The following is a 27,194-nucleotide window of genomic DNA, read 5'->3' as shown; positions in this document are numbered from 1 at the left end:
CTGAGGTTCCTGGTGAGGACCAGTAAGTATTAAGTTCATAGAGTTCAATATGTCCGATGTTCACTCTTGTTCCCCCCTTCCTTTCTTGTCTTGCAGCTGGCTCGTGAAAAGATGCTCTTGTGGCAGCTGGTGGCGCTCCGGTAAGAGTCTGTATTACCTGGCGCTGTCCGGTAAATGTTGCAGGAGGAAAACGTGTTGTTTTGTCTCTCTTTACATATGCGGCACGTGAAAATATGGAGAGTCACAAAAGGATGCCTCCGGTGGTAAATCAGGTAAGTCTATGGTGGTAAGAATTATATTTGTTGGTTCCCTCAGCTCACCTTGTGGTTTTCTTTTGTCTCCTAGGTGCCGAAGTTCGGCGAAGAAATGATGGAGGCAGCGCCGACCCGAAGGATGCTTTGAAGACTGGTGAGTATGGCGCGGCGCTGCAGCTGGAGGTGCGGCACGTGCAGAAATTATGTTCTTTACAGGTCCAGAGACAAGATGGATCCAGAAACAGGTGTGGAATAGAAATAAGTTTGTTTTCTAACCTTGTCCCTTTCTTTCCTCTTTGTTTTAGGAGCTCCGGATTCGAGGTTGGCGTGGCAGAAGACTGGATGCAGGCTGCAGTGTTACGCTGCTGGATGCAGAATAACGCAAAGCGTGTGTTGCTGGCCGGGTGTGGTTTAAATAACCTCAAAAGTAGTCCCAGGTAAGAAGTCCCTAGAACCACACCCGAGTAAAAAATAGTCCCTGTAGAAAAATAGTCCCTTTCAGGCTTCATGTTGGATTGGAGTCATTTACAGCATGGTCTGCCTGAGGTAAGTAATGACTATGAGCCTGGCACCTTAGGCGCCAGGACTGAACCCAGATAGCACCTAGCCGGGGCTGCTGAGGTTTTATTAAATGTCTAGATGCCTGCTCCCGGGGCTGATGGGCTTGGTCCGGATGCCTGGGGGTAGGCATCATGACACATTATGCTGGAGGGGATGTGGAGAAATAGGTAGCTTGGGCCATATGTGGTGACATATCGGAAATCCTAGATATTCTGGAAATAAATCCTAGGCCATCTTGAAGATATAATGGGCATTCAATTGCCTTTGGATCCTCTAGTCTTGGTACTGGGTAATGTTGTGGAAGGGTCCTATGCGATGAGATGGCCTATAGCGACCTTAATGATACACTTGCTGACCGCGGCACAGATAATGCTGGCCCAGTTCTGGAAAACGGAAGGAGGCACAATGGTGGCACAGCGGGGGGCAGGGGAGGTAAATATATGGGGATTCCTAGCAATGGAAAAGATCACTGCTCTGTATAATGCAGGTTTGTGGAAGTATGGCTCCCATTTCAGGAACATGTAAATGAGAGAGAACTCTATTATTATAAGTCGGGATTAATGCAGAATGTTGCCATTTGGTGAGGAGCACATGGGAAGGCAAGGTTCAAATAAATGATAGAATGTGGGGAGTAGGGTGGACATGTACAGTATAAGCTTTCTTGAATCCTGGGTGTCAACTGGTTTGTTTTAGTTTGTTTTTATAGACATACTACCTCAATGCATGCTATACAAGTTGCTGAATATGGTCTATGAACCGGTATACAGTGATAATAACGAATTCATGATAACAAATTATTTTTTCAGGGAATACAAAATAACGAATAAATATGGTAAAAGTATATATGGGGGAGGGGGTTGAGGTGGGGTAATAACACTAGAGAAACAAGGGACTTGGGAAGCACTCCCCGTTATTGTTAATTTACTAAAAAGGTTTTAGTTATTAGTCATTTCGTTATAAACGAATGAAACGTGTATGGAAATCTAAGTTATGGATTGCTGAAAACCAAAATAAAGAAAGCTTGCTAAAAAAAAAAAAAATCCCTTAGGGACTTTGTAACCAATTAGCCAAGGGGGAAGAAGGATAGTACCCCTGAAGCCCACCTAAGCCTAAAAGGTGGGAGAGCTGACCTGTCGGAGGAGGCTGAGGCAACCCTTCCATAAGACCCTCGCAGAGAGACCAGGGCGGAAGCAAGTCCTCTGAAGAGAAGAGGGGTAGTGAAATCAATGTCCCCTCTGAAGAGAAGAGGGGCAAAGAGAAAGTGAAAAGGGCCACCAAGTAAGTGGTGAGAATACCCCAGGAAAGGGAGTAAGAGAGAAACTCAGAAGCCCAACTGGTTACCAAGCAACTAAGCAATCAAGAGGGAGCGAGAGATTGTGAGAGGGATGAATCAACCCAGGGATTAAGATAAAGAACCAAAGCACAGGACCCATCTGATCCCTCGCCTAAGAGGTACTGCACCTAGAAGGCCAGTGCAGGTCCCAGTTTGACTTCATAGAATCAGGTAGCAATACCTTTTTCCCCACAGTACCTTACGTTAGAAGAAAATGTTCGTGCTGGGTGCTCTGCGATGTTGCAGCTCTGGAACCGACCTACGGATTCTTTGGTCTGATGACTGAAGGCAGTACAATGGACAGGATCGCTCAGCAGCAGTCTCGAGGACCTGGGGCATGACTTTCAACAACTTATTGGTTCACTCTGCGGTTTTGGCACCTTTTCTGCAGCAACAACAAAGGATGTGATTTGCCCAGTCATCATCTTTGCTTCCTGCAGTCCCACACTCTGATTTGGATGGATTCTGCCTTTCCACGACAATGCACTCAAAATGGGCAGCAGGTCGCCTGGTATTGGGGTTCTGCAGCTCTGGAAACTCACAGGACCTCAACAGATGGCTCAAATCAAAGTTCGTCTTGGGACTTGTTTTTCCCACCAGCCAAATGGAAGGGTTCCTCCTCTTCGGAGCCCCTCTGTCGCACAGAAAACAGGGAAAGGACAGCATTGGTCACTTCACACTGTTGCAAAGGGTCTGCAGGCGTCTCTGATCATCATCATCATCATCGTCTTCTTCGGTTACTTCAGCTTCCAGTGGTTGACTTGCTTTTCACTCCAGAAGCCTCACTTTTTATACAGTTTCAGCACACACTCCTCTGCAATCTCTCAGCAATTTACAGCAAGGGGTGTTTGGCTGTCCATTCAGTACAGCCAGACCCCCAGTGGGAGCTGGTTCTATTCAGGCACTCTAGTAGACAAGGGAAAGGGGTTGTGGAAAACTCCTGCCCCACTTTCTGCCTGCCTAGAGTATCTGGAGCCTAGGTAGAGACACCCAAGGGTTCCCGCCTCCCCCTCCCAGAAAGGTAGAAGGAGGCAACCAGTCAAGTAATGGCGAGAAAAGAAGGGGGGGGCAAGTTGGTTCTTGGATACCCTTATTGTGCGCTACCGAGGTTATGGACATAGCCTGCGGTATGAAAACTACACAATAGTTGGTAGAACAAGTCCACTGCCACCAGCCATAACTAGGAGATTGTCTATGTGACTAAAAAAAATCACAGGAGCCGAGAGAAGGGGGCTACTAGGTATCCCTTTGGTATTCCACATAAGGTGGTGTGTGCCAATTTCTCAGACTATAATGTTTTAGGAGAGATACTGGTTATAGAAAAGAATCTCAAAGGAGGTCCCTTAAGGGTCCCCAGCAACACTGCCCATAATGAACTGTGTGCTGCAATAATCAAATACACATGCTTTTAAGAGTTACGGAGAAAATAGACTCCATAGTACAGGCACATACAAAGACTAGAATTCCAAAAGATAGAGCCCAAAAGAATGAATGTGTGGAAAAAGGCTCCACTCATACAGGATTTAAAGATAAAGTTCCAGAAGTCCAGCAAAAAATGCTGAGGGTCTCACTAGCAGAGGGGACCAAGCATAAAAATGATAAATCTCCCTAAAATATACTTTGGATTGTCTGTAGATAACTACCAATTAAACTGCACGAATGGTCACTCCAACTTAACAAAACAGGCAGGCAAGACAGCAATGTTCCCTTGTCCCACTCCACTGATGCACGGCACAACAATAGGGCATCTGCTCACAAAGGTACCCTCAGTACTCCCTAGGTTAGGTGCCCTGGCACTGGGTGAAGTCTGGGCCCCTTTATCTGAGGAAGCTGCATGGTGAACCTAGCCAGTCTGGAAGGATCGGTACAGTAAGGTCATCCTCCTTCCTGAAGCACTGCAGAGTGTCCTCAAAATTGCTGTTAATATTGAGCGCAGATTGAAAGAGCAAATGCACAAGATAAAATCATTAAAATCTTATTACAAATGTGTGCGTTTGCAGAGTACCATTGATGTAGTCGTCCCAGAGGAGGAAAAGAGAAAAAAAGACAGGGGAGGTACCAGTGTTGTGGAAGTGCTTCACCTTAACTTTCCCAAAAAGTCCTCCATGTTGCCAAAAATGTGTCGTGTTTATCTGAATGGGAGCTTAGTGAAAACTCCAGCATCTTATAGAGAAATAGGAATTCTCTGTGTTTTTAGGTAACAGTCAGGGTTTTACTGTTCGACTGGACAAAGAAACAATGTGCTTACAGACTGCCCGCCTCCGCCCACCCCCCTTGCCCTAAACATAAGTCACTTAATGGAACTTTATTGGTATTGAATAAAATGAAACAAAACGACTGCCTTATCTTGGGTGACTTTCAAATTAGCTCTACTACAAGCTACAACAGGCTGTCAGCCCCCACCTCATGCCCATTAAATGCATTCTATGGAAAGCGGTAAGGTGCTCTCACTGGGGGGGGGCGTGGCTTGGACGCCATGTGAAAGGACGTGCCTGAACGGGAGCTCCCGCTGATCCGAACATTATCCGGCTGAATCCGCGCAACGGCCGCTACGATGTGGCATAGACGGTGATGACTGTAAATGCGAAGCTCGGCTGCACATGTGGATGCATTTTCATACGGGATTGTGCAGCGCTTGTGTCCCCAGGAGCCGCGTGAAGTTTTTGGGCCGGAGCTTCGCCGGCAGACAAAATGGCTGCCGCCGCTTGATGTTGGGACAAAGGATCGGGGACCGGATTCTGGAGGCGACTCCCTCAGTTCACGTTCAGTGCGATCCAGCGAAAGCAAGCTTGACTGGAGGTAGCCGAAACTGTGTGGCGACGGGGGGACATAGTGCCCCCAGGCTTGGGGCCTAAGCGAGATCGAAGGGACGCTCCTGATCGAAGATATGACGAGCAAGCTCCTGAGGGCGAAGAATAAACAGCCCACGCTCGACGAATTTGCCAAGACATCGCCTGGCACCGAGGGGACCAGGAGCAAAGAAAAGGCCCAGCCCAAGGAGATGGCCGCAGGAGGAACGAACCAGGAGGTCCTGGCAGCGATCGCAGATCTGAAGGCGACATGGGAGACCAAACTCCAACTTGCGGTGGCCGAATTGAAAACTGCGATGGAACTTCAGGTCGGGGCGGTACAGGAGGACGTGAACCTCCTGAGGCAAGATGTGCGAACCCTGGCCGAGCGCACAGAGACCCTGGAGAAGGAGATGGGCCCGACTGTGGCGGAATGCACCGCGCACAAACGAGAGATCCATGCCCTGGTGCAGAGGGTAGGCAACCTGGAAAGCAGGGCTGAAGAGGCAGAAGGTCGGGCCCGCAGAAACAACATCCGGATTGTGGGCCTACCGGAGGGAGCTGAGGGCCAGAACCCCACAGATTTTATTGAGACTTTGCTGCTGCAGGAGATCACCGGAGGTGCCCTAACGCAGGGATTTGCAGTGGAGAGGGCACATAGGGCCCTGATCAGAAGGCCACCGCCGGGTAATCCGCCCAGGCCCGTGATCGCCAAGATCCTCAACTACAAAGACTGGGAGAAGATTCTGGAACATTTTCGTAAAGGGGGCACCATACGGCGAGGGGAGGCAACCATCTCTGCTTACCCCGACTACACTCTACAAGTGCAGCGCAGTCGGATGAACTTTGGGGCGGTCAAAAGGCGCCTGCGGACGGCCGGTTTCAAGTATATGTTACTCTACCCAGCCAAACTTAAGGTCTTCTTCAAGGCTAAGACGCTGTTTTTCGACACCCCGGAGGAGGCCATGGAATGGCTCGATGCGCAGAACTGCCCTCAGGAGCCTGATGAGCAGATGGCGGACGGAGCAGGGAGAGCTAAGTGAAACAGTGGGCCTGGCGGACTTTGAACATTTGGACTGGAATATAGTCTTTGCCACTTTGTGATGGGGATGCATTTTTTAACTGTTTCGAACATGGTCCGCGAGCGCGGATATAAATGTGTAGGGGGCAACCGAGGGCCGTTTTATTCGTACCCCAGTGTGTGGTTAGGTTAGTCACTGTGTGGGGTGTGACACCCTGTCGGGTTCTCTGCGGGGGCTTCCGTAGAGAACCGAACACGGGGATGCCTGAGATCCAGGGATGGAGCTGGGCGGTTGGTTGGGTTAGGAGGGTGGGGGGTGTTAGTTGTTATGTGAGCCTGGGGAAGAAACTGAGAAGGGATGTAGTCGGGACTGGGGGGAGGCGATCAGACCAGAGGGGGAAGTGGGAGCTACGGATAAATCATGGGAGACCTTAAGGTATTGACATGGAATGTTAGAGGGTTGAATAGCTACCTGAAGCGTAATAAGGTCATGTTGTATTTGAAGAGGCAGAGGATAGACGTGGCCTTGTTACAGGAGACGCATTTGACACGGGATAAACTTGAAATGGTGCGGAGAAAATGGAGGGGGACAGTGGTTGGATCCACATTCTCTGCGTATGCCAGGGGTGTGCTGGTTTGGGTTGCACCACATGTCCCGTTCAAGCTCTTGGGGGAGGTTGTGGAGTCGGACGGGCGGCTGGCCAGGGTTCGGGGGATTGTGGAAGGTAGAGTTGTCTGTATCATAAACACTTATGCGCCCAACCAGGACACAGCGACTTACTTCAAGACACTGTGCGCGAGACTCGGTGAAGGGATGGGGAGCACAGTAATCTGGGGTGGAGACTTTAATTGTGTGCTTAACCCCAGGGAGGACAGGTCGGATGACAAAATGGTTAGGCCCAGCCCAGCGGCCAAGGTGTTGCAGTCGCTGCTAGCGGATCTAGGCCTGGTGGACGTGTGGAGAGCGAGACACCCGGGTGGGAGGCAGTATTCGCACTATTCGGCTCCGCACCAACTGCACACGAGGCTCGACTACTTTTTTGCCACTCCAGACATTCTTACGGAGTGTGAACAGATTGACTACAGGGCGAGGGTCCTCTCGGACCACTCGCCCCTAATCATGCATTGGCGGCTGCGCCCCCCACGTGCACGGATTCCAACATGGCGCCTTCGGGCGGAAGCGCTACGGGATCCGGTATTCAAGGAGGACATGAGGGAGGAGATAGTCGCGTACTTTGAATCGAACACAGGGAGTGTCAAATCGGCTGGTACTTTGTGGGAGGCTTTTAAGGTGGTGATGAGGGGAGTTGCTATCGCGAAGTCCAAGGGATTAATGGGCGGAATCCTGACCGACCTGCGAGAGGCCGAGATCGAGCTGGAAAAAGAATTGGAGAAGGGTGGGACCGATGTGGAAGTAGTTACTGAGCTGCAGCAGCGGTGCTCTGGGCATTGGGACAGACTTTGTAACCTGAATTATACGAAGTACATTGAGAGGTTGCATGCGGGTGGGGACAAGACAGGCAGGCTCCTCGCTTGGCTATACAAGAGCGAAACCCCTAGGGCTCCGATCCGATCGGTCATCACTGAAGGGGGTGCGGAGATCGATACGCAAGAAGGGGTAAATGGGGCATTCGCAGAATACTACCAAACATTGTATGAAGATCGGGAAGGGGGGAGCCGAGAGGAGATAGATGAAGTACTCGGGGATATAGGCCTGCCCAGAATCAGCGATGAAGAGCGAGAGGAGATGGATGCTCCGATCACTCTGGAAGAGCTCAGAGAAATAGTGCGACAGCTGCCCACTTGCAAGGCCCCGGGGGAGGACGGGTTCCCCAGCGAGTTTTATAAGGCGTATGGGGAGGAGGTACTCCCACCCATGCTGGACATGTTTAATGAGGCGTTTGAGCTGGGACAGCTACCAGAATCGCTCAGGGAAGCGGTCATAGTGCCACTCCCCAAGCACAATACACCGGGACACGGTTGCGGCTCCTATCGACCCTTGTCAATGCTGAACCAGGACAGCAAGATCCTAACAGCTGTCTTGGCGGCTAGAATGAGGAGAGTGGATAGGCAAGCTGATTCACCCTGACCAGACGGGCTATGTCCCGGACAGGAATATTACCCACAACCACAGACGCCTACACAGAGTGGTCGAATGGGGATGTAGCAAAGACGGCGAAATGGCGATAGTGGCGCTGGATGCGGTCAAGGCGTTCGACTCTGTTCGTTGGCCGTGGCTGTTGGCGGCACTGGATCACTTCGGAATGGGGCCAGGGTACAGGAGGTGGGCCGAATTATTATATAGCGCGCCTCTAGCCAGAGTTCGTACGGGGGCAGTAGTGTCGGACAGGTGGCAGTTAGGTAGAGGCACCAGGCAGGGATGTCCTTGGTCCCCAATGTTGTACATCCTGGCCCTTGAGCCCTTGGCAATTTACCTTCGGCAACAGTATGACCCGGTGGGCATAGAGGTGGGGGGGGGAGAGCCATCTGATATCCCTGTATGCCGACGATATGCTGTTGTACCTCCAATACCCTGAAGAGAACTTGCAATATGTCTTGGAGGTGATGGAGAGGTTTGCTTGGCTTTCTGGTATAGCGGTCAACCCTCGGAAATCCACTCTGTTCCCGCTGGGCGGCTATGTGGGGATACCGGCTGAGAGGTTGCCAGTATTGCGAATCCCATGGGCGACAAGCACCTTTCGGTACCTTGGCATAGACGTATATCACACGACCGGGGAGGAACACAGGCATAATACTGAATTGGCAGTGGGGAGGATTGAGAAGTGCATGAGGTTTTGGGAGAAACTACCCTTGGCGATGATGGGCCGGGGTGCCATGCTTAAGATGGTCGTGCTACCTAGGCTGCTGCATTATTTCAATAACATTCCATACATGATACCCAAGGGGTTTTTTGCTAGACTACATGGGGTATGTAGAGATTTCTTATGGCAGGGCACGCGTAACAAGGTCGCATTGTGGAAATTGCAGAAGGCTTATGAGAAAGGCGGCGTGAGGCTGCCGAACTTTGAGGCCTACTACGTGGCAGCGCAGCTGCAGTACGTGGCCAAGTGGCTTTCGGACGACGAAACCCAGGAACATAGACTGTTGGGAAAGGAGTGCTCCCCCTTCTACCTGCGAGAGATTATTTGGGTATCCAGCACATGGATGAGGGGGCGTCCTAAGATGCTAGCGTTGGGCAGGAACATGTGGCGAAGAGCCTGCCGGATGATGGGAGATCCCCTGCCGTGCATGCCGCAGCTGCCGCTGGTGGCCTTGGCAGGGGGAGACGGACAGCTTAGGGCCATCCTGCGAACATACTGGGAGTCAGTGGGGCTGGTCACTTTGGGGGACATTTGGCAGGAGGGGGCCTTGGCGGAGTTCGCAGATCTGGAGGCGGGGGCGGGGCTGCATGCGGGGCAATACATGACGTTCCACAGAGTGGTCAGAGAGGTCCGGAGCACTTGGCCCGAGACCGTATTGGCTGACGAGCCGGATGCGACGCTGGAGATCATGTATGACGCATCCGAGGGCGGGCATGAGGTCTCCAGGCTGTACGAGATGCTGATGGCAAAGGTTGGGAAGGATTTGGGGTACCTGAGGTTGGAATGGGAAACAGAGATGGGGGCCCCGATGGCGGATGGGCAGTGGGAGCGCGCCCTGGGGTACCACAAAAAAGTATCGAGGAATGCCAGGTTTAAACAGATACAACTATATATCACGCATAGGGCATACATGACCCCCCTGAGAATTTCCAGATTTCGAGACGCTGGACGCCAGGCGTGTCCTAAGTGTAACACAGAGAACGCTGATATGATTCACATGTTCTGGGCCTGCCCTGTGATTGCAACCTATTGGGGTGAAGTGGCGCAGAAGCTGGCAGGGAGGGGCATTGTACTTAAGATAGATTCGGCCTGGGCCTGTTTGCTTGGAGGGTACCCCAGGGCGCGCAAGCTTCGGCAGGTGGAGAAGCTTAAAGATTTGGCTTATACACTTGCCAAACGCAGAATAGCCATGGGATGGAAGAATTGTCAGAGACCACGGGTGGAGGTATGGTGGCGTGACCTCCAGAAATGGGCTGCCGCCGAGACGACAGCATGGTGGGAGGCCAGCAGGGCGGGAGGGGAGGAAGAGGTGAGCTCCCTCACGGCATGGAAGGTGCTATTGGCTGAACTGTTTAGTACGGGGTCGACCTCGGCTGGATCTGAGAGCGACGGAACCCCACCACACGGAACGGACAATGATGGTGGACACCCTACAGGCTCATAGGGGGGAGGGAAGGGGATTGTTAAGTTAATTTCGTTCTGTTTTTTCTTTCTTTTCTTTTTCATATCTGTTGTTTGGCCTTTGTTGTGGCTTGATGTGTTCTATTTATGTTCTGTTGCACTGTGTGGTCGTTATAAAATAAAATACATTTTAAAAAAAAAAAAGGTGCTCTCACTGAGTTGAACATCTTGAAATAATCTTTGTGTGTAGCCTCAGTCAACTGCTATCCTTTAAATTAGGCTAGCATAACATACTGATTGAAAAGGAGGCTTTATTCTAGTGCCACATTACATTTTTTTGATTTTTTATTTCGTGTGTTTTGTGGTTCAAGTCCACGTGGAAATGTGTACTATCATTGTTAAAACAATATTGACTTTTTTAAAGGTTTTGAGCATGAAGACCTCATTCGTGTATTTGACAAATCATATCGGCCTGCCCCTTTTTAATTTGGTGGGCAGTGTTGTAACAGCAGTTAAGAATACACATTCTGCCTGTGTTATGACTGCTGTATTGATGTGGGGGGGTGTTGTCTCTGTAGTGTCTATTCCCACCTACTTCAACTTATTGTATCTTTTTACAGGGTGTAATCAAGGGCTTTAAGGGAGAATTAATTCACGTTTACAATAAACATGATGGCGCATTGAAGAGCACAGACTACTTCAAGCAGTTAAAGGATAACAGCAATATCATCCTGCTTGGCGATTCCCTTGGAGATTTATCAATGGCAGATGGAGTGCCAAACGTGGAAAGCATCCTTAAGATTGGGTTTCTAAATGACAAAGTAAGTATTGAGAGGACTCGTCGACAGTTGAGGCAACTTTAATGGGCTCCTTTTGTTTGCATGGCGACCAGTTGCATTTTCTGATATTTAAATGTGTTCATTAATTTATTTGATTATTTCGTTATTTTATAATGTGCCGCCATGTCATCAAAGGCCACTTAGCAGCACAGGAAGACAATTGATAAAACATCTGGTCGATGTTGTCTTGAAGAGGCAAAGGTGAGTTCAGTTTGTCATTTAGCATGTTAATGAACTCCGATGACAGGATAGGTGATATTCTATTTGCAGCTTGAAAGGCCTGGTCCCATTTTTGGTAAAATGCATTCCAATGCTCTTGTTTCTTCTCTAATCTAATTCAAACCTGATTGTCAGAAAAAAGAAATAACAGATGAGCTATGCAGTGCAGCCTAAAATATTTAGTGAAATGTTCTTTGCCCTTTGAAAGAGTCAACAGATAATTTACTGCTGGCTTTAAGGAGTGTCTGCCAGTGCTCCTAGAAAGGATTGGCCAAAAGATAAATTCTATCTCTAATAATTCATTTGCACACTTTTTTCTTAATGAATACATGACAAGATCTCTGATTTAAGGCACATTTCTTTTTCATTTGTGTATCAATGCATCTGTTAGCTGACCCATTTTGCGCATAAAGTACTTTCTCATAACTTTTTTAATCAGTCATTGGCATCAACATACAGGCGTTTCATGAAGGTGTTGTGCTGTACCGTGCGTCAGTACAGGACTTTCAAGGACCACGCAGGACAAAGCAGCTGTCCTGGCCACCATAACCACTTAGCTTTACCTTACAATTGCAGATGTGACCCACGCACAAATATGCATGACATTAAGCTGAACCCCAGCATGTGGAGCCCAACGATTGATTTAAAAATAAAGTGTTTTACACATGGACCACTTGTCGGCAGACATATGTGCTGAGACAAACCAAAAAAACACGATAAATGAAAGATCTTCTCATGTATTGTATTCATTAGCGAAAAAAGAGACCGCAAATAAATGACTAGAGCTGAAATTTCTCTTTTGCATAACTTTGCCATCTGCATATTTTTGGAGTTGCAGGTGGTGTCGGAATTACCTGTACCAAAGTTCACATATCTTGAAAAGGAGCAATGGCATCGCAAAGCAAAACCCCACAGGTAATTGATTTTGTTAATGAGGAAGCAGAGCCCCCTCTGATCTGTTAACTTGGGTAAAAACATGTATTGGCATATTCTGTAAAGGTAACCCTGAGGGCCTGAACCATTTCTGGCTGGTCAAGAATGGTTTGATTGTCCATATTATTATCGTCAACCAAAAAGTCCAACAGTGTTAAGACCCTGCAATGACCCAAGTGTTGAGTGGTCAAGAAGTGCTTTTGGATGTCAACCAGGGATGTTTTGGACCCCTCACTAGTCCGAACACTGACTAGTGGCCACACAGGAGGTGATTCGTTTCCACGTATGGTTGGAGTTTCCGTATCGTATCTCCTTCTACACTTTTGCTCAGAAGAGAACGGCTGGATAAGGGACGATAGTTTGCCATGTCCTTGGTTTCTGCAGATAACAATTTCAGGTGCTAAGGTATTGATGCAGTGTTTGTTGAATGCTGCAGCGCATGGTTTAACTGTCAAAATGGATGCTGTAATCTTCCCTTTGGCTATGTGGACTTGATGGAGGTGCATGAATGAAACTGATTTCAAAGTTGTCTTGCGCCTATGAGTGGGGATGGTCGTGAAAGCAATTTATCTGGTTTATTCTGCATTGATGCAAACATGCTCTAAATTTTGGACTTCAAGTGTTGAAGCAATGCAATATGAGAGTTGTAAATTACATCTCGATTGGTTACCCCAGGAAAGTGCTTGAATAGATCTTTCATTTGCTGTTTTATTGATGGGATTTGCGAACTAGGCATTGTTCTTTTGTTTAAAGTTTAATCTCTTTAAGGGATTGTCCATCGAGGTACTCCAAGGAGCAACATTGAAACCATAATAGCAAGCAGGTCCTCCAAAGCCAAACACACCATCTAACACGTTAGCAGACAAGCAGTTGTGTCAAGCCTGGTAAAGGTGTTAGGAAGAGACTGGAGGGAGAAGAAACTTTCCCCCCTCTTCCCCCTTCCCTTCCCCCCTCCCTTCCCCCCTCCCTCCCCCCCTCTCTTCCCCCTCTCTTCCCCTCTTTCTCTCTCACCCAAGTTCCACTTTCACCAACCAATACCTTACCTTACACATGTTTTCAGCAAGCCTCCTCCACGATCCTCTGCATATCCTTTCTTTGCTTGGTCTTTTGGTGATACTCATCCCTTCACCTCTCCCGAACAACCCACACCTTACTGTTTACTGTGTCCCTTTTTATCCTCCCCTTCCACCTCCTTTGGTGCTCTCCCTCAGCAGGTTCCCCCGCGCCAACCACTGGCTTCTTTCGCCCTGTTGACTAGTTTATAGGTATACAACAGGCTTTAAGTCCTGCACCCTTACGGTATGCAGGTCTGACTGCATTTGAAAATTGGGGCCTGCTCAATCTAAGGCCAATTCTAGTTTTCATGTCTGGATCAAACTGAGTATCCAGATTGCCTGTTCGATAAACTGCCTGCTCCGTGGTCCTGGTGAAAGTATAAACATAATTGCATCAGTGTTACGTGGAACATCAGGATTGCTGGTTTGGCAAGCAGACCATTCTGAGGCCCCACTGAAGGTAAAATCAAGTTTGTACTTCATGTCATGTAGAGTGTCTGGATTGCCAATTTGATGTGCTGATCGCCCTGTAGTCCTGCAGTTCCTTGCCGGCTCTCTACCATGTGGATTGCTCACACTCCCCTCCACTTCCAGATCTTCTGGATTATGATGTCTGATGTGAGAAACCAAAACAAAATGGCCAGCGTTGTGCATAAAACGGGTATGGGGGTAAGATAAGTTGGTACTTGATTCACATTGCCAGGGACAGAGCATGTCACCCTCCCAATTCCCAGATATCTTCTCTGGGGCAGGACGGGTTCTTGTATAGACCCTGGTTGGCCTCCCACCCCAAGTCGACAGGGGTATGCATCCCTTCTTGACTGTGTCAGGTCCCTGACCTTATCATAGTTGCAACACTTGCACCTCCATTGGGTATTGACTCCCCCCGCCCCCTTCCTATACATGATCTCTAAAAATAAGATGTGCTGCCTTTAGATCATTCCCCATTAGCATAATGCTGTAGTTTAGTTGGAGGGAAGTATTTTACAACATAAGTCCCTGGTTGCATACACAGCAGAGGCCTAATCGGCCTTGAACTCCTCTCCTTTCAATATGAAGCCTTTGGTTACTGTAAACTTGTATCCCTCCTATTCATTTAGGTCATGGGTCAAGACATTCCACTCTGTCAAGTTTTACCTTCAGTCACGGTCCCCTGACTGGCAAACTTCAGTCTTCAAATTTTTCTTTGGTGCACACACTATGTAATGTGGCAAGCCAGATAAAGGACTCAGACCAGAGGATGTGGTTTCCAAGTAACTTTAAAACACATCACTAACCCCACTGCTAAAGGGGAATTCCCTTCCTATCAACACTAAACTAAAAGTGCTTGTCAATAGTCAAAACAAAAATAGTCCTCGGGCCAAACCTATCCACTAGTCTGGCCCTACCACCTAGAAAAAAAATGTAAAAAGAAAATTAGCTGGAGTGTTCTACACTCAGTGTTGTTCACCACAATCTCTCTCAGGCGTTTCAGGAATTCTTTCTGGATCCACTTGTTATCTGTGGTTAACATTATTTAACAGTTGTCAGCAGTCTATCAACTTTCTTCAAGTTTCCCAAGATCAACAATAAAATCTTACATTCCTGTGAAAAGAAACTGGCCACATTTCTTTAGGTGGAGGGATATTTCCCTGATCCCTCTCAACCACTTGGGTTGGTCTATCACCACTTGGTTCTGGTGTTGGGTGCTTCTGTGCTCCCCTTGTATCTGCTCTACATTTTGTTTATTAGGCCCCTCTGGCTCTGTAGGGTTCCTTTGTCCCAATGTCTCATTCAACTCTATGTGGTTTTGGTAACCCCTCTTTGCTTGTGGCTCTCTTACCTTCTGTGGGTTCATGTGACCCTTCTGGAGGTTGAAACTACTCTGGTTTCTCGGGCTCCTGTAACCCTTCTCCTTCTTTCGTTCTTTCTCTCTTTGGGCCTCTGTGACCCTTGTTCGGGGTTAGGGCAATCCATCCTTCTTCCCCACTCACTCTTTCCTCTCTCTCGGCCTCCCTCCGACTGGGGAAACCCACGTACCTTCAGTGTTGCAGAGTTTACTCCAGGGAGAATGCGTCTCTTTGCCAGCTATGGTGTTCTCCATGGCTTGCTGCTCCTCCGGACTGGATATAAGCAGTACTCAGGTTCTGTTTATCTCTACATTCTCTCACATTGAGAGAGGCAGATTCACTGCTCCCTCGGTTCCTGGTTTCGGCGTCAGTTGGCAGGCACCAGGCCCACCATGTCCTCAGGTAAGCTTTGCTTTGTGCCTCAGTTGCTTCTCAGTCCCAGCACGTCTGTCGGGTCGGCAGTATCTCCTTTCGTTGTCTGCTTCTCTCCATGCCACAACCGGCTGCGCTGTTCATTGTGGCTCCACTACTTGCTGACGTCCCCACGACAGAGACTCAGCTCTGCGTATGGTTTCTCTCTCTCTCCATTTAATGGTTGTTGGCCCTTTATCCTCACTCCGTGCCTTCAAATGGTACTATTGTTCAGCTGTCAAAAGCATGGAGAGTTCAGCATTCCCTTGACCCAAACACATAGAGTTAATGTTAGCGCTGTTTCAAGTCCAACATGTAGATGTACCATCAGTCTTTCTTATTCTGATGTAGGTGGATAATACTCTAGGTATAGGGTGTGCCCCATAGGAATGGGAGTCCTTGTCCCTTGTAGGGGAGTCACTCACAGTGAGGTCCTGCTTTGCTAATCCCCCTAGGGAGGGTTTTTCTGAGTGGGCTCACCTTCTTAGCCTCAAAGAGGGTGGCTTCCCCTAGGGGAATTATTTTGGTGACCTCGCTAGGGAGACAGGACGTATAGAAAAGTGTATTATTTTGCAAATTAACTCTATTTTTTTCATCGCCTGCAACTTATGGACAAACCTCCATTTAAGGTTTGCCCCTTCTGTGGTTCCCATGGATAGACAAACACTGAGTTTGTAATCGCTGTCTTCCAAGAAATCACAAAGAAAATAGGTGCAAATCTTCTAAAAAAAATATAGTCCTCTAGACACTTGACATAAAAAAAAAGAATAACATGTTGCTGTCTCCATTGAAGTGGGCAGGTCTGAGACAGAGATGCATTTGGACGAGATCACCACGTGCAAGAACAGAAGTCGAAATGGCATCATGTCGCAAAAGGCAAAAAACAGGGAGAATATACAAAATAAACAATAAATCATGCATCAGTACCGCAGCCCCTGGAAAAACAATTAACATAGCCAAATGGATGATGATGAAAAAAATCTTTCCCAGAAATCAAGACAACTAAGGTCTATCAGTTGCCATAACGAAACGTCTAAGATATTGATTTGCATCTCTATGGCAACCCGACCACATACCGCACAAACCAAACAAAGCAAGTAAACCTCCATCAGAAGTAAAGGTAAGCCTAAAAAAATAAAAGATCAATAAAGAAAGTAACAAAACTGCTAAGGAATCTCTGCATCATGCCTTCTATTCCATATACTTCCATATTCACGTAAAATGACTGGACGCAAAGATGAATCTTGGATCTCCAGTGCCTCAATGGTGTCCAGAATCGGGTGCCGGGGTGTGTTCGTCTGCGTCTTGACACGTGTGTGGCTGGCAGTCCAGAATGCTATGTCGTCATCATGGATGCCTCGGCACTGTGATGATGGCACACACAACCACTCGGAAAGCTAGCTGACGTGAGCCTGTTATTCCCCACAGATGAAACCCAGCGAACAGAGGAGAACTGTGCATCTCAATAGCATCTTGGCACCTGTGAGTAGCATTCTGTACTTCCTCTGTTTTCTTTGGGTCACTCACCCTATTTTTCTGTTTGAATGTACCTTGATTTTTGGCTTGTTGGACTTGGCTTGTCTCAGGACATGCTTTTTGGAGCAACGTTTTGATTTAGTTATTTTTCTTTTGAATTCCCAGCTCCTCCTCTTAGGTTGGGGCTCCTGGACGTGTCTTGTGCCTGCAGTCCTGGCTCTCAATTTTTTATTTGGCCTCTGGTTGTATTGCGTCCTGCAACAAGAGGATATTTTCTATAGTTTTTCACGACACCAGCCATACTGCCTTATCTTCTGTCCTCATGCTGCTCAGGCAGGCCCCCTGCGTTGCCAGTCTTTCCTGCGTCGGACTGTGGAACTGGTGGACTTCAAACTTTTCTAGTCCACTTCGCCCTTGTGCCCTCATGGTATTAGACAGGGAGATTACTCTGTGTCATCATTCATCGGGCAGTTTTCTAGCCTATTTTTTGCTAGGTAGGTGGCCCATTTAGGTTATTAGTTCTGCACTCCCAGCAGAGGGGATGACCATAATAGGTGCACTTACCTTTTCACTCGAGCCCTGGACAACGGAGTCTCTGTGCTCCTTGGTAGTGGTGCTCTCCTTCCTTGACAAACTGGCATATCCAGTGCCAAAAACATGCTTCTTCTTTGTGCTGCATTTCCTGTCCCACCCAAAAGAGGCAGCACAAGAAACACCCCATCAGAAGTCCCCCAACGAAGGAGGATGGTGCAAAAATGCCGAGCTGGCCCATGAGTGTAGGGTGAAGGTGAAATGTGCAGTCTCGGGAGGGAAGACAGGAGAGCAGGTAAGTGGTTCAAGCAGGGGGACTTTGAAGTGGGCAAGCGGGGGCCCCGAGACAGATTACCCTAACCTGGAGGATTTCGGTGGGAGGGGATGGGTTAGACCGAAGGATGAAAAGAAAGCCCAGCGGAAGGTGGCGGGGCGTCGTACCATAATATGGGCTTGGGTAGTGAACCCTCAGCCACCCTCCTATCAGAGGAATATATGTGTCTATTCATGGGCAGTTTGAGGCCACTCTGAGGCGAGTGTCGGGGGGTTACGGGGGGGTTTCAGAGAGACCACAAATGGGTGACTAATTGATATAGAACCTGTGAGCTTTGCACAACAACACTCCAAAAGGTGATACCTCTGCTGATGGAGTTGACATGGGCCCAATGCACTTGAAGGGTGCTTATTTTCATATTTCCACGCAGCCGAAACAGGAAAATATTTGTGATTCAAGGTGGGTGCTCATCGTTATTAGTTCAAAGTACAACCATTAGTAATAACATCCGCACAATGTGTTCACAGAGGTGTTATCAGTGGTGGCTGCACATCAAGCCAGACAAGCAGTGCTTGGTTTACCAATCCCTAATGACTGGCTGATAACAGGTAACACTGACACTCTGTGCCCTCAGCATTTAAATGCCAACAGTACAATTTCTGCATAATTTGGGATTTTACAACCCATGTCGAACAAACCTACCCGGAACAAGAATTTTCTGGGAGGCGTATACAGTTCTCAGCAGGCAATGGCCTTTCCTTCACCTGAAAGAATCCACCTTATTTTTGGCAACGGTTCACCTTTAGCATAAGGTGCAGTAGCCGACAGTGAAACTGTGGCGTATGATTTCACCATGGATCCACTTTGTACAAATTCACAAGTATATGAGGATTGTGGAAGAGTGTCTCAGTGTACAATAGTCACAGAGGGGGACTGAGAAGATCTAATAGTTGTGACATCCATAGTTGTGAATCACTAAAGCGGGCTATCCAAACAACTTCTCAAGAGCATGGCCTTTAACGGTCCCCAACCCTGTAGTGACCACACAGGTGAATCAATTACCTGATGAAGAGCTCATCTCCTGTCAATAGCAATGCAAGTGAAATGGGCATGTGATCGGTATATGTGTGTATATATATATATATATATATATATTTTATTTTTCTGGAGCTTGTGGATCTTCTTAGATCACATGCTCTGCATAGTGTAAGGAAGGCATGGTATCAAAGTAACACAGACACAAGTGACCACAGTTCAAGAGTGTTTATTGAACCTTATCAAGGGTGTGATAAACGCCTATCCAAACCTAAATCTAAGATGGGAGCAAGCTACGACCATCAAATAATAATAATGCAGTCCTAATGGAGTCTCGTCAAAATAAAAGGGCCTATACTAAAAAAACATATTGCCAATCATTACCGCTAATTTACAAATAGTGTGGGGAAATGTTCATGAAAAAGAAAAAAAGTGTTCACAAAATACGTCATGATGTTCAGGCCATTGGCCTCTATTCCCCACGTTTTCAGCACTGGGAAAGGCGGTTCACTCGAGTATAGCACACTCTTGTGCTTCTTTGGCACAAGGACACAGTTCCATTACCAACATCAGGGCCTTCTGTGCCCAAGATTCTAATGTTATCAAAGTCTCTTTATGCAGAGGGTCTGATGTACCAAAAACAAACAAACAAAAGGTTCTTTCACAAATACGCAAGTCAGGTGAGTCACTCTTCACCCTGGATCCCCCTCTTCTGGGCTCAGATCCCTTTTATACAACTAGTCTCCCTCTGCCTGGCTCAGACCAGTCTCAGTTCAATTCGTTGGCATCCCTCAGTCGGGTTCACATTTGCCACAGCAATAACTTTTCACGGGTGACTCATGGTTCACCCCCGATCCCCCTCTTCCGGGCTCAGATTCCCTTTTCGCAGTTGCAGTTTGTATTAGCTATCGAAGAATCTCGAATGTGCAAAGGGTTTGGCTTGACCCGTTGCAGGACCACTTCGATTTCCCAGTTCACAATTTTACACTTTCAGTAGGATACCCAACGGAGACCTTTTGAATGAGCACCCACGTGGCGCCTGACCCTCTGTATGTGGTATCCACCTAAGTTTCAAAAGTTCAGTCATTCCTTGGATATTCAATTATATCCGCTTGACTAATCACATACTCCTTAAACCCTGTTATTTGCAGATTTCCTCATACAATGTTGCTGCTTGCAACCTTGGTTCTATCACTGACCGGTCTGCTATCAGTCTCCACGACTCACTGGCAGTGTGGACTGTATTGGAGCAACTTTGTTGTTGGAGCCAAAGACAGTACCACAGCGGCAATCGCTCCTCCCAGCCTCGGCCATCGATGCGGGAAAGCCCAGGGTACCTTCAACACACAATGCAACTTTCTTCAGCTTTAATTCCCGGTCTTAAGTTTCTTATCCTCGAGGGTTTGTGAAAGTAACAGTTTTCTTTCTCTGAAAAGGCTAAGGGCAATTCCCTCCTTGCCACCCTTTCTGGTCTCGCCGTCTTTCTCCTCGTATTAAACTGCCATATCAGAACTGCTACTTCCTCTAGTGTTTTGCCTTGCTCAGAGTGTGCTTTCATGCGCGCCACCTTTTATCCATGTGGAGAAGTGTAATGGAAGTCAGGTGTGTGCGTGTGTAATTATCAGTAATTGCTTGACTGCCTGACCCTTGTCTTGGGACATGTCGGGTATACGGCTCTGGTGTTAGTCCGTTGTCTCTCACTGTGAACTGTCCGTGAGAAAGTTTGTGTCGGAAAAGGGGCAGGAGGGAGTTCCTAGGTATCCTACCTGGTAGGATGGGGTAAAAGGTGTTATTGGAAGGGGATATAGTGTCTCACCCTCCGGTGTCACACTTCCACTCGCTGAGGACCCCTCATCCATGTGATCCTCCCGCACTGGTCCACCCCCAGGAACTGGATCCAAACGTAATGGTATCCTGGCCACCTCGATGACAGATCCATTGGGACTAGCGGGTGCGTCACCTTCCGGTTTCCCACAATAGTCCGATGTCTAATGGTAGTCGCAGAGTATTACAAGATTTGTTTTCAAAACTCAAAAACAGACCAGTCGAAGCTACGAGTTATCAACGCTATCAAGACACATTTCTTCACAACCCCAACTGAGGCTATCAGTTTTGTGGAAACGCTCCCTAAGCCTTAGGAGCTTGTGGCGCTGACCGATGCCGCCTAACGCGCTGGGCCCAGTGCAGGTAGGAACATGCTCAAAAGCTGAACTGAACATGTGCTGATCCAGGGAATGATAAAGGAACCCTGTTGGGACCACGGCTGGGACTCTTGTACATGACACAATGGTAGTATTATACTGTAATGAAACGGGCCTGTTGCTAGACATCCTGAAGATGATACGTCCCCTCCTCCCGGGCGGTATCGGAGTGAGTGGTCATTAAAGCTCGTTTAGTCCAGTGCCCCCGGGCGGGTGCCCTGATGTGTTACGTTGAGGGATGGGGTTCTATGGGGCGGGTACATTTCACTGCTAGTTGGGGATGTAGTGTGTGGGTGGGGGCGGATTGGGGTGATAGGGTTGACGTTTGAAGGATCTAGGGGAGCGAGGCAGGATGGTGGGGCGAAGGGTTTGGGCAAAGATGATTTTGAAAACGGATTCACATCTACTTATGATGCGGTGGCACAGAACGGGGCAGTGCTGGTGGGAACGCTGTGTGGTGCCTTGGTGGTATAGAATTGGCTGGGTGTCGGATACTATGGAACCATGGCGGGCTGCAATATTATATGTTGGAATGTTAGAGGGCTGAATAACACGTGCAAAGCTCTAAAGGTAATCCACTATTAGGAGCGCTATGGTGCTAAAGTGCTCCTGTTGCAGGAAATGCACTTGGATGGAAGCGCAAATGAGGGTGTGGCTGAATCGTGGGGGTCGAGCAGATACTACACGTCATACTCCACATATTCAGCTGGGGTCATGACGCTCATTCACAAGTCACTCCAATTTCATCAGGTGGAGACGGATATTGACCCTCAGGTAAAATGTGTGATTGTATCGGATGGCTGGTCCTAAGTCCCGATAACACTTGGGAACGTTTATGGACCCAATGTTGATAACCCTGATTTATTTGAATCACTCCTGGTCAGATGCTATAAATGCATGCACACTAATATGGTTTGGGCGGGTGATTTCAATGTTGTCCTGGTAATGGCAATGGATAGATCCTCGGGGACACCTCTTCCCCAAGCAGCTGCAGTGGTGCGACGATGTTTGTCTAATCTGGGGATGTAGGATGTGTGGCGAGTGCTCCACCCGTGGGTGAAGGAATACTCATTTTATTCATCGGTGCATCGCACATCCTCACAGCTAGACTATGTACTAGCGAGTCCGCGATGCTGCCAACAACGCTGAACTGTCAGCTCCTGCCAAGAACCCTATCCGACCATTCCCTGGTGTTGTGGTCAGTAAACATAGATGGGGAAGGAGTGCCCAGGCCACACTGGCGATTCAAGGCAACAGCCATGTTGAATGTAGTGTACCATAGTGAGGTAGTTAACATTGTGCAGACGTACTTTGAAAATAACATAACACTGGGTCGGTGCTAACAATGGCTTCCCTATGGGAGGCATTTAAGGTGGTCCTTCGGGTTGGTTGCATGGCCATAGAACTAGATGTCTTGAAGACGATTAGGCGACAACTCCAGGAACTCATGGATGCGATCAAGGCGTCGGAAATCGCAACGGTCTTGTCGCAAAGTTACATACCTAGCACGGCCGGTGATGGCGCATCGATATGGCGAAGAGGGCAGACCAGGTTGGTTATTGGCAGCCATGCTCCGGAATGAGTGAGGGGCTTCTGACATAGCTGCGAAGCGGCGGCCGGACGGGCGGGTGGTGGTTGAGTCTGGTGCCATTCTTGATACTTCTAAATTATATTTTTTACGGATGAGTGAGTCGTGGGGTGCCCCAGCTGAAGAAGACCTGGCCCGAGTACCTGGAGGCAGCAACGCTCCCCAGACTTACCCCGGAGGCCATTGAGGCGCTGGCTAGGACAATCTTGGTGGACGACATTCTTGCTGCGGCCCAGGCACTCCCCTCGGCTGAGGCTCCCGGTCGGATGGAATAACGTCGGAATTCTATAAAGAGTTAGGTCCGGTTGCTAAGTATGTGGTGGGGGTCTCGGAGGAAGCGCTGTGCTCGGGGCAGCTGCCCCCCTTGATGTGCGAAGCAGTGGTGACATTAATTCTAAAGGATGGAAAGGACCCATTGGAGTGTGCTTGGTACCGTCCAATATCCCTCATTAACTTAGATGCCAAGATCTTTGCCAAGATCTGGCAGATAGATTGCTCCCATTTATCCGGGGTGTGATACACCCAAACCAGTCAGGGTTTATCCCGGGACGATCCACTGCCTTGAACCTCCGCCGCATGTTTGCTATATTAACCCAGATAGACCCTAAGGTGCAAGCAGTGGCGGCTCTCCTCGACATGGAAAAGGCATTGGACTCTGAGTGGGGATATCTCTTCGAGGTAGTGGGAGCCCCAGCCATGTTTCTTGCTGCGGTGAGACTGATGTACGCTGGCTCAACCGCTAGGATTGGCTTGTTCAGCAGACACTCTGAGGCTTTCGGCCTGCGTGGAGGCACTCATAAGAGGTGCCCGTTATCACTACTACTCTTTGCACTGGCAATAGAATCCCTGGCAACCAGGCTCAGGAAGTTTCACTTAGCATGCGGGCTTGCGATGGGTGGGACAAGGGAGGATGTCTCTATACGCGGATGACGCGGTTTTGCATTTCAAGGATCCGAGCAAGAACCTTCCCCGGCTATCACAGGAGGTGGCAGCGTTTGGCCGGTTTTCGGGGCTCTGTGTAAACTGGTCTCATTCCATTCTCTTCCCGCTGAATGAGACTATGACCACCCCAGAGGCTATTGCAGACTACCGGTGGGAAAAACAGTTTATGTATCTAGGGTTATGGGTCAGTAGAAACTCTCATTTATTGCTAGAAGAGAATCACCTCAAGTACCTGCAAGTGCTAAGAACCGAGGTAAATAAGTGGTGGATGCTGCCACTGACTCTTCTCGGGCGAGTGTCCATTGCTAAAATGTTGGTGGTCCCAAAGCTGCTGTAAGTGTTTCAGAGTATCCCTGTGTGGCCGGGCACAATATTTTTTACTGAATTAAAGGCCCTAGTGGTAAAACTGCCATGGCCCCTGAAATCCATTGAATGCCTCCAGTCCACTTGTGATGCGGCCTTGGTCTGGGAATGGCGAGGGGTGGGAATAGGCACGATGGCAGACATGTACTCAGAGGGAGAATTTGTAACACATGAGTTGTTCATGGCGCAGATGGGGGATAAACTTAGCACAAGGCTGCAATACCTCCGCATGCGGGCCGCCTTCAAGGCATGGTCCCCTACGTTACCGAGTGCTCCCCCGCTGGGGCCGATTCTAAACTATCCGATTCACTCTGCCTCGGCTAGACGCCAGTCTCCACCACATACAATCTGGTGCAGCATGACTCTCCCTCAGTGCCCTTGAAGTTTAGACAGCACTGGGAGAGGGATGCTGGGTCTACCCTTACAAACAATGGGCAATGTTGTGTGAGTGCTCCCACAACAGAGCGTTCATATCCACCTCGGGCTGATCCAGCTTAAGACACTCCACAAGGTGTACCTTGCACTGGGCCGACTGCACCTCTTTGACCACACTAAGTGGGATAGGTGCCCAAGGTGCAGGGTGCGCCCGGCTGACTTCCACCACATGATGTGGTCCTGTCCTCAATTGCAACGGTTGTCCTCTCATGTATGCTGGGGTGTTGTGATGTCCCTTGTGAACTGTTAAGCTGCATGTTTGGATGGCTTCGTACTGCAACGGGCCTAGGCCGAAACTTCCTGACCACTTGGTGATAGTGTCCCGGAGATGTATATTAACAAAGTGGACTGGTTGGGCCCCCCCTACCACTAGGGCCTGGTTGAATGACTTGATTTGGCTGAAGGAAATGGATGGGGAGTAGACAGCACTGTGCTGACCGTGGGCTTGCCCCCAAAAGTATATGGGGCCCCCTGGTGTCTTATTTCCTATCACAGAGCCCAGACGCAGCAACTGCTGAATTGGAGAGTGCAAATTTAACACTACCATAATTAATGTCTGTTACCTGCCCTCCACTGCTTTAAGATTGGTTTCGCAATGAAATGTTGTTGTATCCAACTACTAAAGGTTGTACCATTCGACTGTGATGACCTGTTAGGAGTGGACTCAGGTTACTAAGCCTCTCATATTAACATACATTTTTCAGAGCCTGTGCTGAACACAGGCAGGGACATGTTGCTTTGTATATAGTTATGCCTGCATTAATCTCTAATGAATAGCCTCATTAGAGCATTGTTGTCTTTAGAACCTTCCTGCATGACTACGGTATCCAAGTATACATGTTATGGTTCAGTTGCTGGAATGTGGGGAGGTTGATGGGAGAGACTCCAGTAAAGGGGTTGATTGCTGGCTCTGAGGCCGGGGTTGTCTTAACCTTGTTACTGGAAATAAACCCTTTACTGAGCTACTGAGCCGTGTTGTCCAGCGTGCTTCATGTCTGCTTTGTGGCCATCCCCAACAAACTGGCGACGAGGATTTGGCTTGACAACCCCCAGCGGCCCTGCATCCAGGTGGGGTGGTGTGTGAGAAGAGCCAGGGGCGACCTGTGGGAGCGACAGCGGAGCTCAGCGGACCACGAGTGCATCCGGATTGTGCCGACAACTCCAGGTTGTCATCAGGAGGGCGCGAAGTGATCCAACGTAAGCGAGAGGATCCCGGCAGTTGGGTTGAACTGGCGAGCCCATCGGCATCTGCAGTGTCGGACAACAAAGGGTGGTCCGACACTGTTCCGTGGCTCGATTGCGGAGGGACCCATTGGTGCGCAGGAGCGCATTACACAAGGAGGGGGTCGACCGCTGCCCCACCCAATTGGAGGAGGGAAGTGGAGCTGGAGCATGTCACGTGTAGGGTGGGGGGCTTTCCCCAGCTGGCCAATAGGCGAGCACTGGTGAGTACTAGGGAGCGTGTCGCGTAACTTTGGACAACCTCCGGCAGAGGAGAACCCAGTGAGCTCTGATTATTGTGGACTATTGTGGTCTTGCCCAAATCAGGACGTGGCATCCTGCTCCCACAGGAGATAACAGTGAGTGAAGTGAGTGTTTCGCTTATTATGGTGGTGTCAGCCTACCAGGTGGGAGCAATATTATAGCGGCTCAGCTGTTGTGCTGTGGGGAGGACTGTCAGCTGCATCTGGTACTGATCAAAGCGTTGCAGCTTCCAAGGAGAGCGCTGCTCAGATGGTTGGAGCTGACTGGAAAGAGGGCTTTGTAAAATATGCTCTAGCAGCATTTGGGGCAAAATACTCTAATGAACGAAAAGAAGCCCTTCTTTTCCATTGTTTGGGGCCAGCTGGCCAGGACCTTTTGAGGAAATTGCTTGAACCAACTGACCTTGGCGATGCAGGCCCCTATGAGAAAACTCTCGCAAAACTTGACATGTACTTCAGGGTGGAAGAAAATATTATTCTGGAGTTACAAGTTTGCCACGAGGGAACAGAAACATGGCGAGAGTATTGAGAAATTTGTAACAGCACTTAGGTTTGGCAGTAAAATGCAGGTTCACCCACTGCCACGATGAACATTTGAGGGACCAACTCACGATTAAGTGTGCCAACGACAACATTAGAAACGAACTTTGGAAAGACCGGAATCCCACTCTTGACAAAGCTATAGAAATTGCAAAAATGGTAGAACACACAGAGAAATGTATCAATACCCTCCATTCTGATAAAGGAGATGATCGAACACGACAGAGGTCCAAACTTGAGGAGGGTTTTGTGCATAAAGTTTATAAAATGCAGTCAAAGCTATTTCCAAGTGAATTGTCCAAGAAGGTTGAGAGGAGAGTGGATGAGTGGAAGTTCCCAGACAATAGAGGCAGGGGACGCCCATGGGGTTTTTCAAAGGACACCAGGTCGTCCTTAAGGGGTGCTGGTGGTATGTTTACAGATTCAATGAACATGCCCAGTAAGAGGTGTTTCAGGTGTGGGAGTACAACGCATTTTGCAGTTGATAAGGAATGTCTTGCGTGGCACATCATTTGTCATGAATGTGGGAGGAAAGGGCACTTGGCACGGTGCTGTAAGAATTTTACTGCTGGTCAAGTCAATGAAGTGAGTGGGTATGATGACACGGTAGACGCTGATGGAGCTGGCTCGGAGATTGTATTTTCAGTCCATGCTGTAGCAGGCAAAGTGAATACCTGTGAAAATATTAATTGACAGTGGTGCTGAATACTCTTATCAGTGTGGGTGTGTGGAGAGATACATTTCAGTGTTGCACCTTGTGGGAAAATGATGTCAAGGCGAACGCTTATGGAGATGTTTCTCTTGAAATTGTTGGTTGTTTTGAGGGGCAGCTCCAATTCAAGGGTAGGAGAGCGGTGT

At 48.6% G+C, this 27,194-nt stretch overlaps 1 protein-coding gene across 3 annotated transcripts in view; it reads left to right on the top strand.

The window, feature by feature from the left end:
* The window catches only part of NT5C3A (5'-nucleotidase, cytosolic IIIA), a 656,918-nt gene that overhangs the window by 580,987 nt on the left and 48,737 nt on the right, over positions 1–27,194 (top strand). For all 3 annotated transcript variants that reach the window (XM_069613233.1, XM_069613235.1, XM_069613234.1), the window contains one exon: positions 10,802–11,002. In XM_069613233.1, the coding sequence (XP_069469334.1) occupies positions 10,802–11,002 (201 nt within the window). The remainder of the gene's footprint in view (positions 1–10,801; positions 11,003–27,194) is intronic.

Source organism: Ambystoma mexicanum, chromosome 5p, assembly GCF_040938575.1.
Source record: "Ambystoma mexicanum isolate Mex_15411 chromosome 5p, UKY_AmexF1_1, whole genome shotgun sequence".
Taxonomy (NCBI): Eukaryota; Metazoa; Chordata; class Amphibia; order Caudata; family Ambystomatidae; genus Ambystoma; species Ambystoma mexicanum.
The sequence above is the reverse complement of the archived record's forward strand: the minus strand, read 5'-3'. Positions and strand labels throughout refer to the sequence as shown.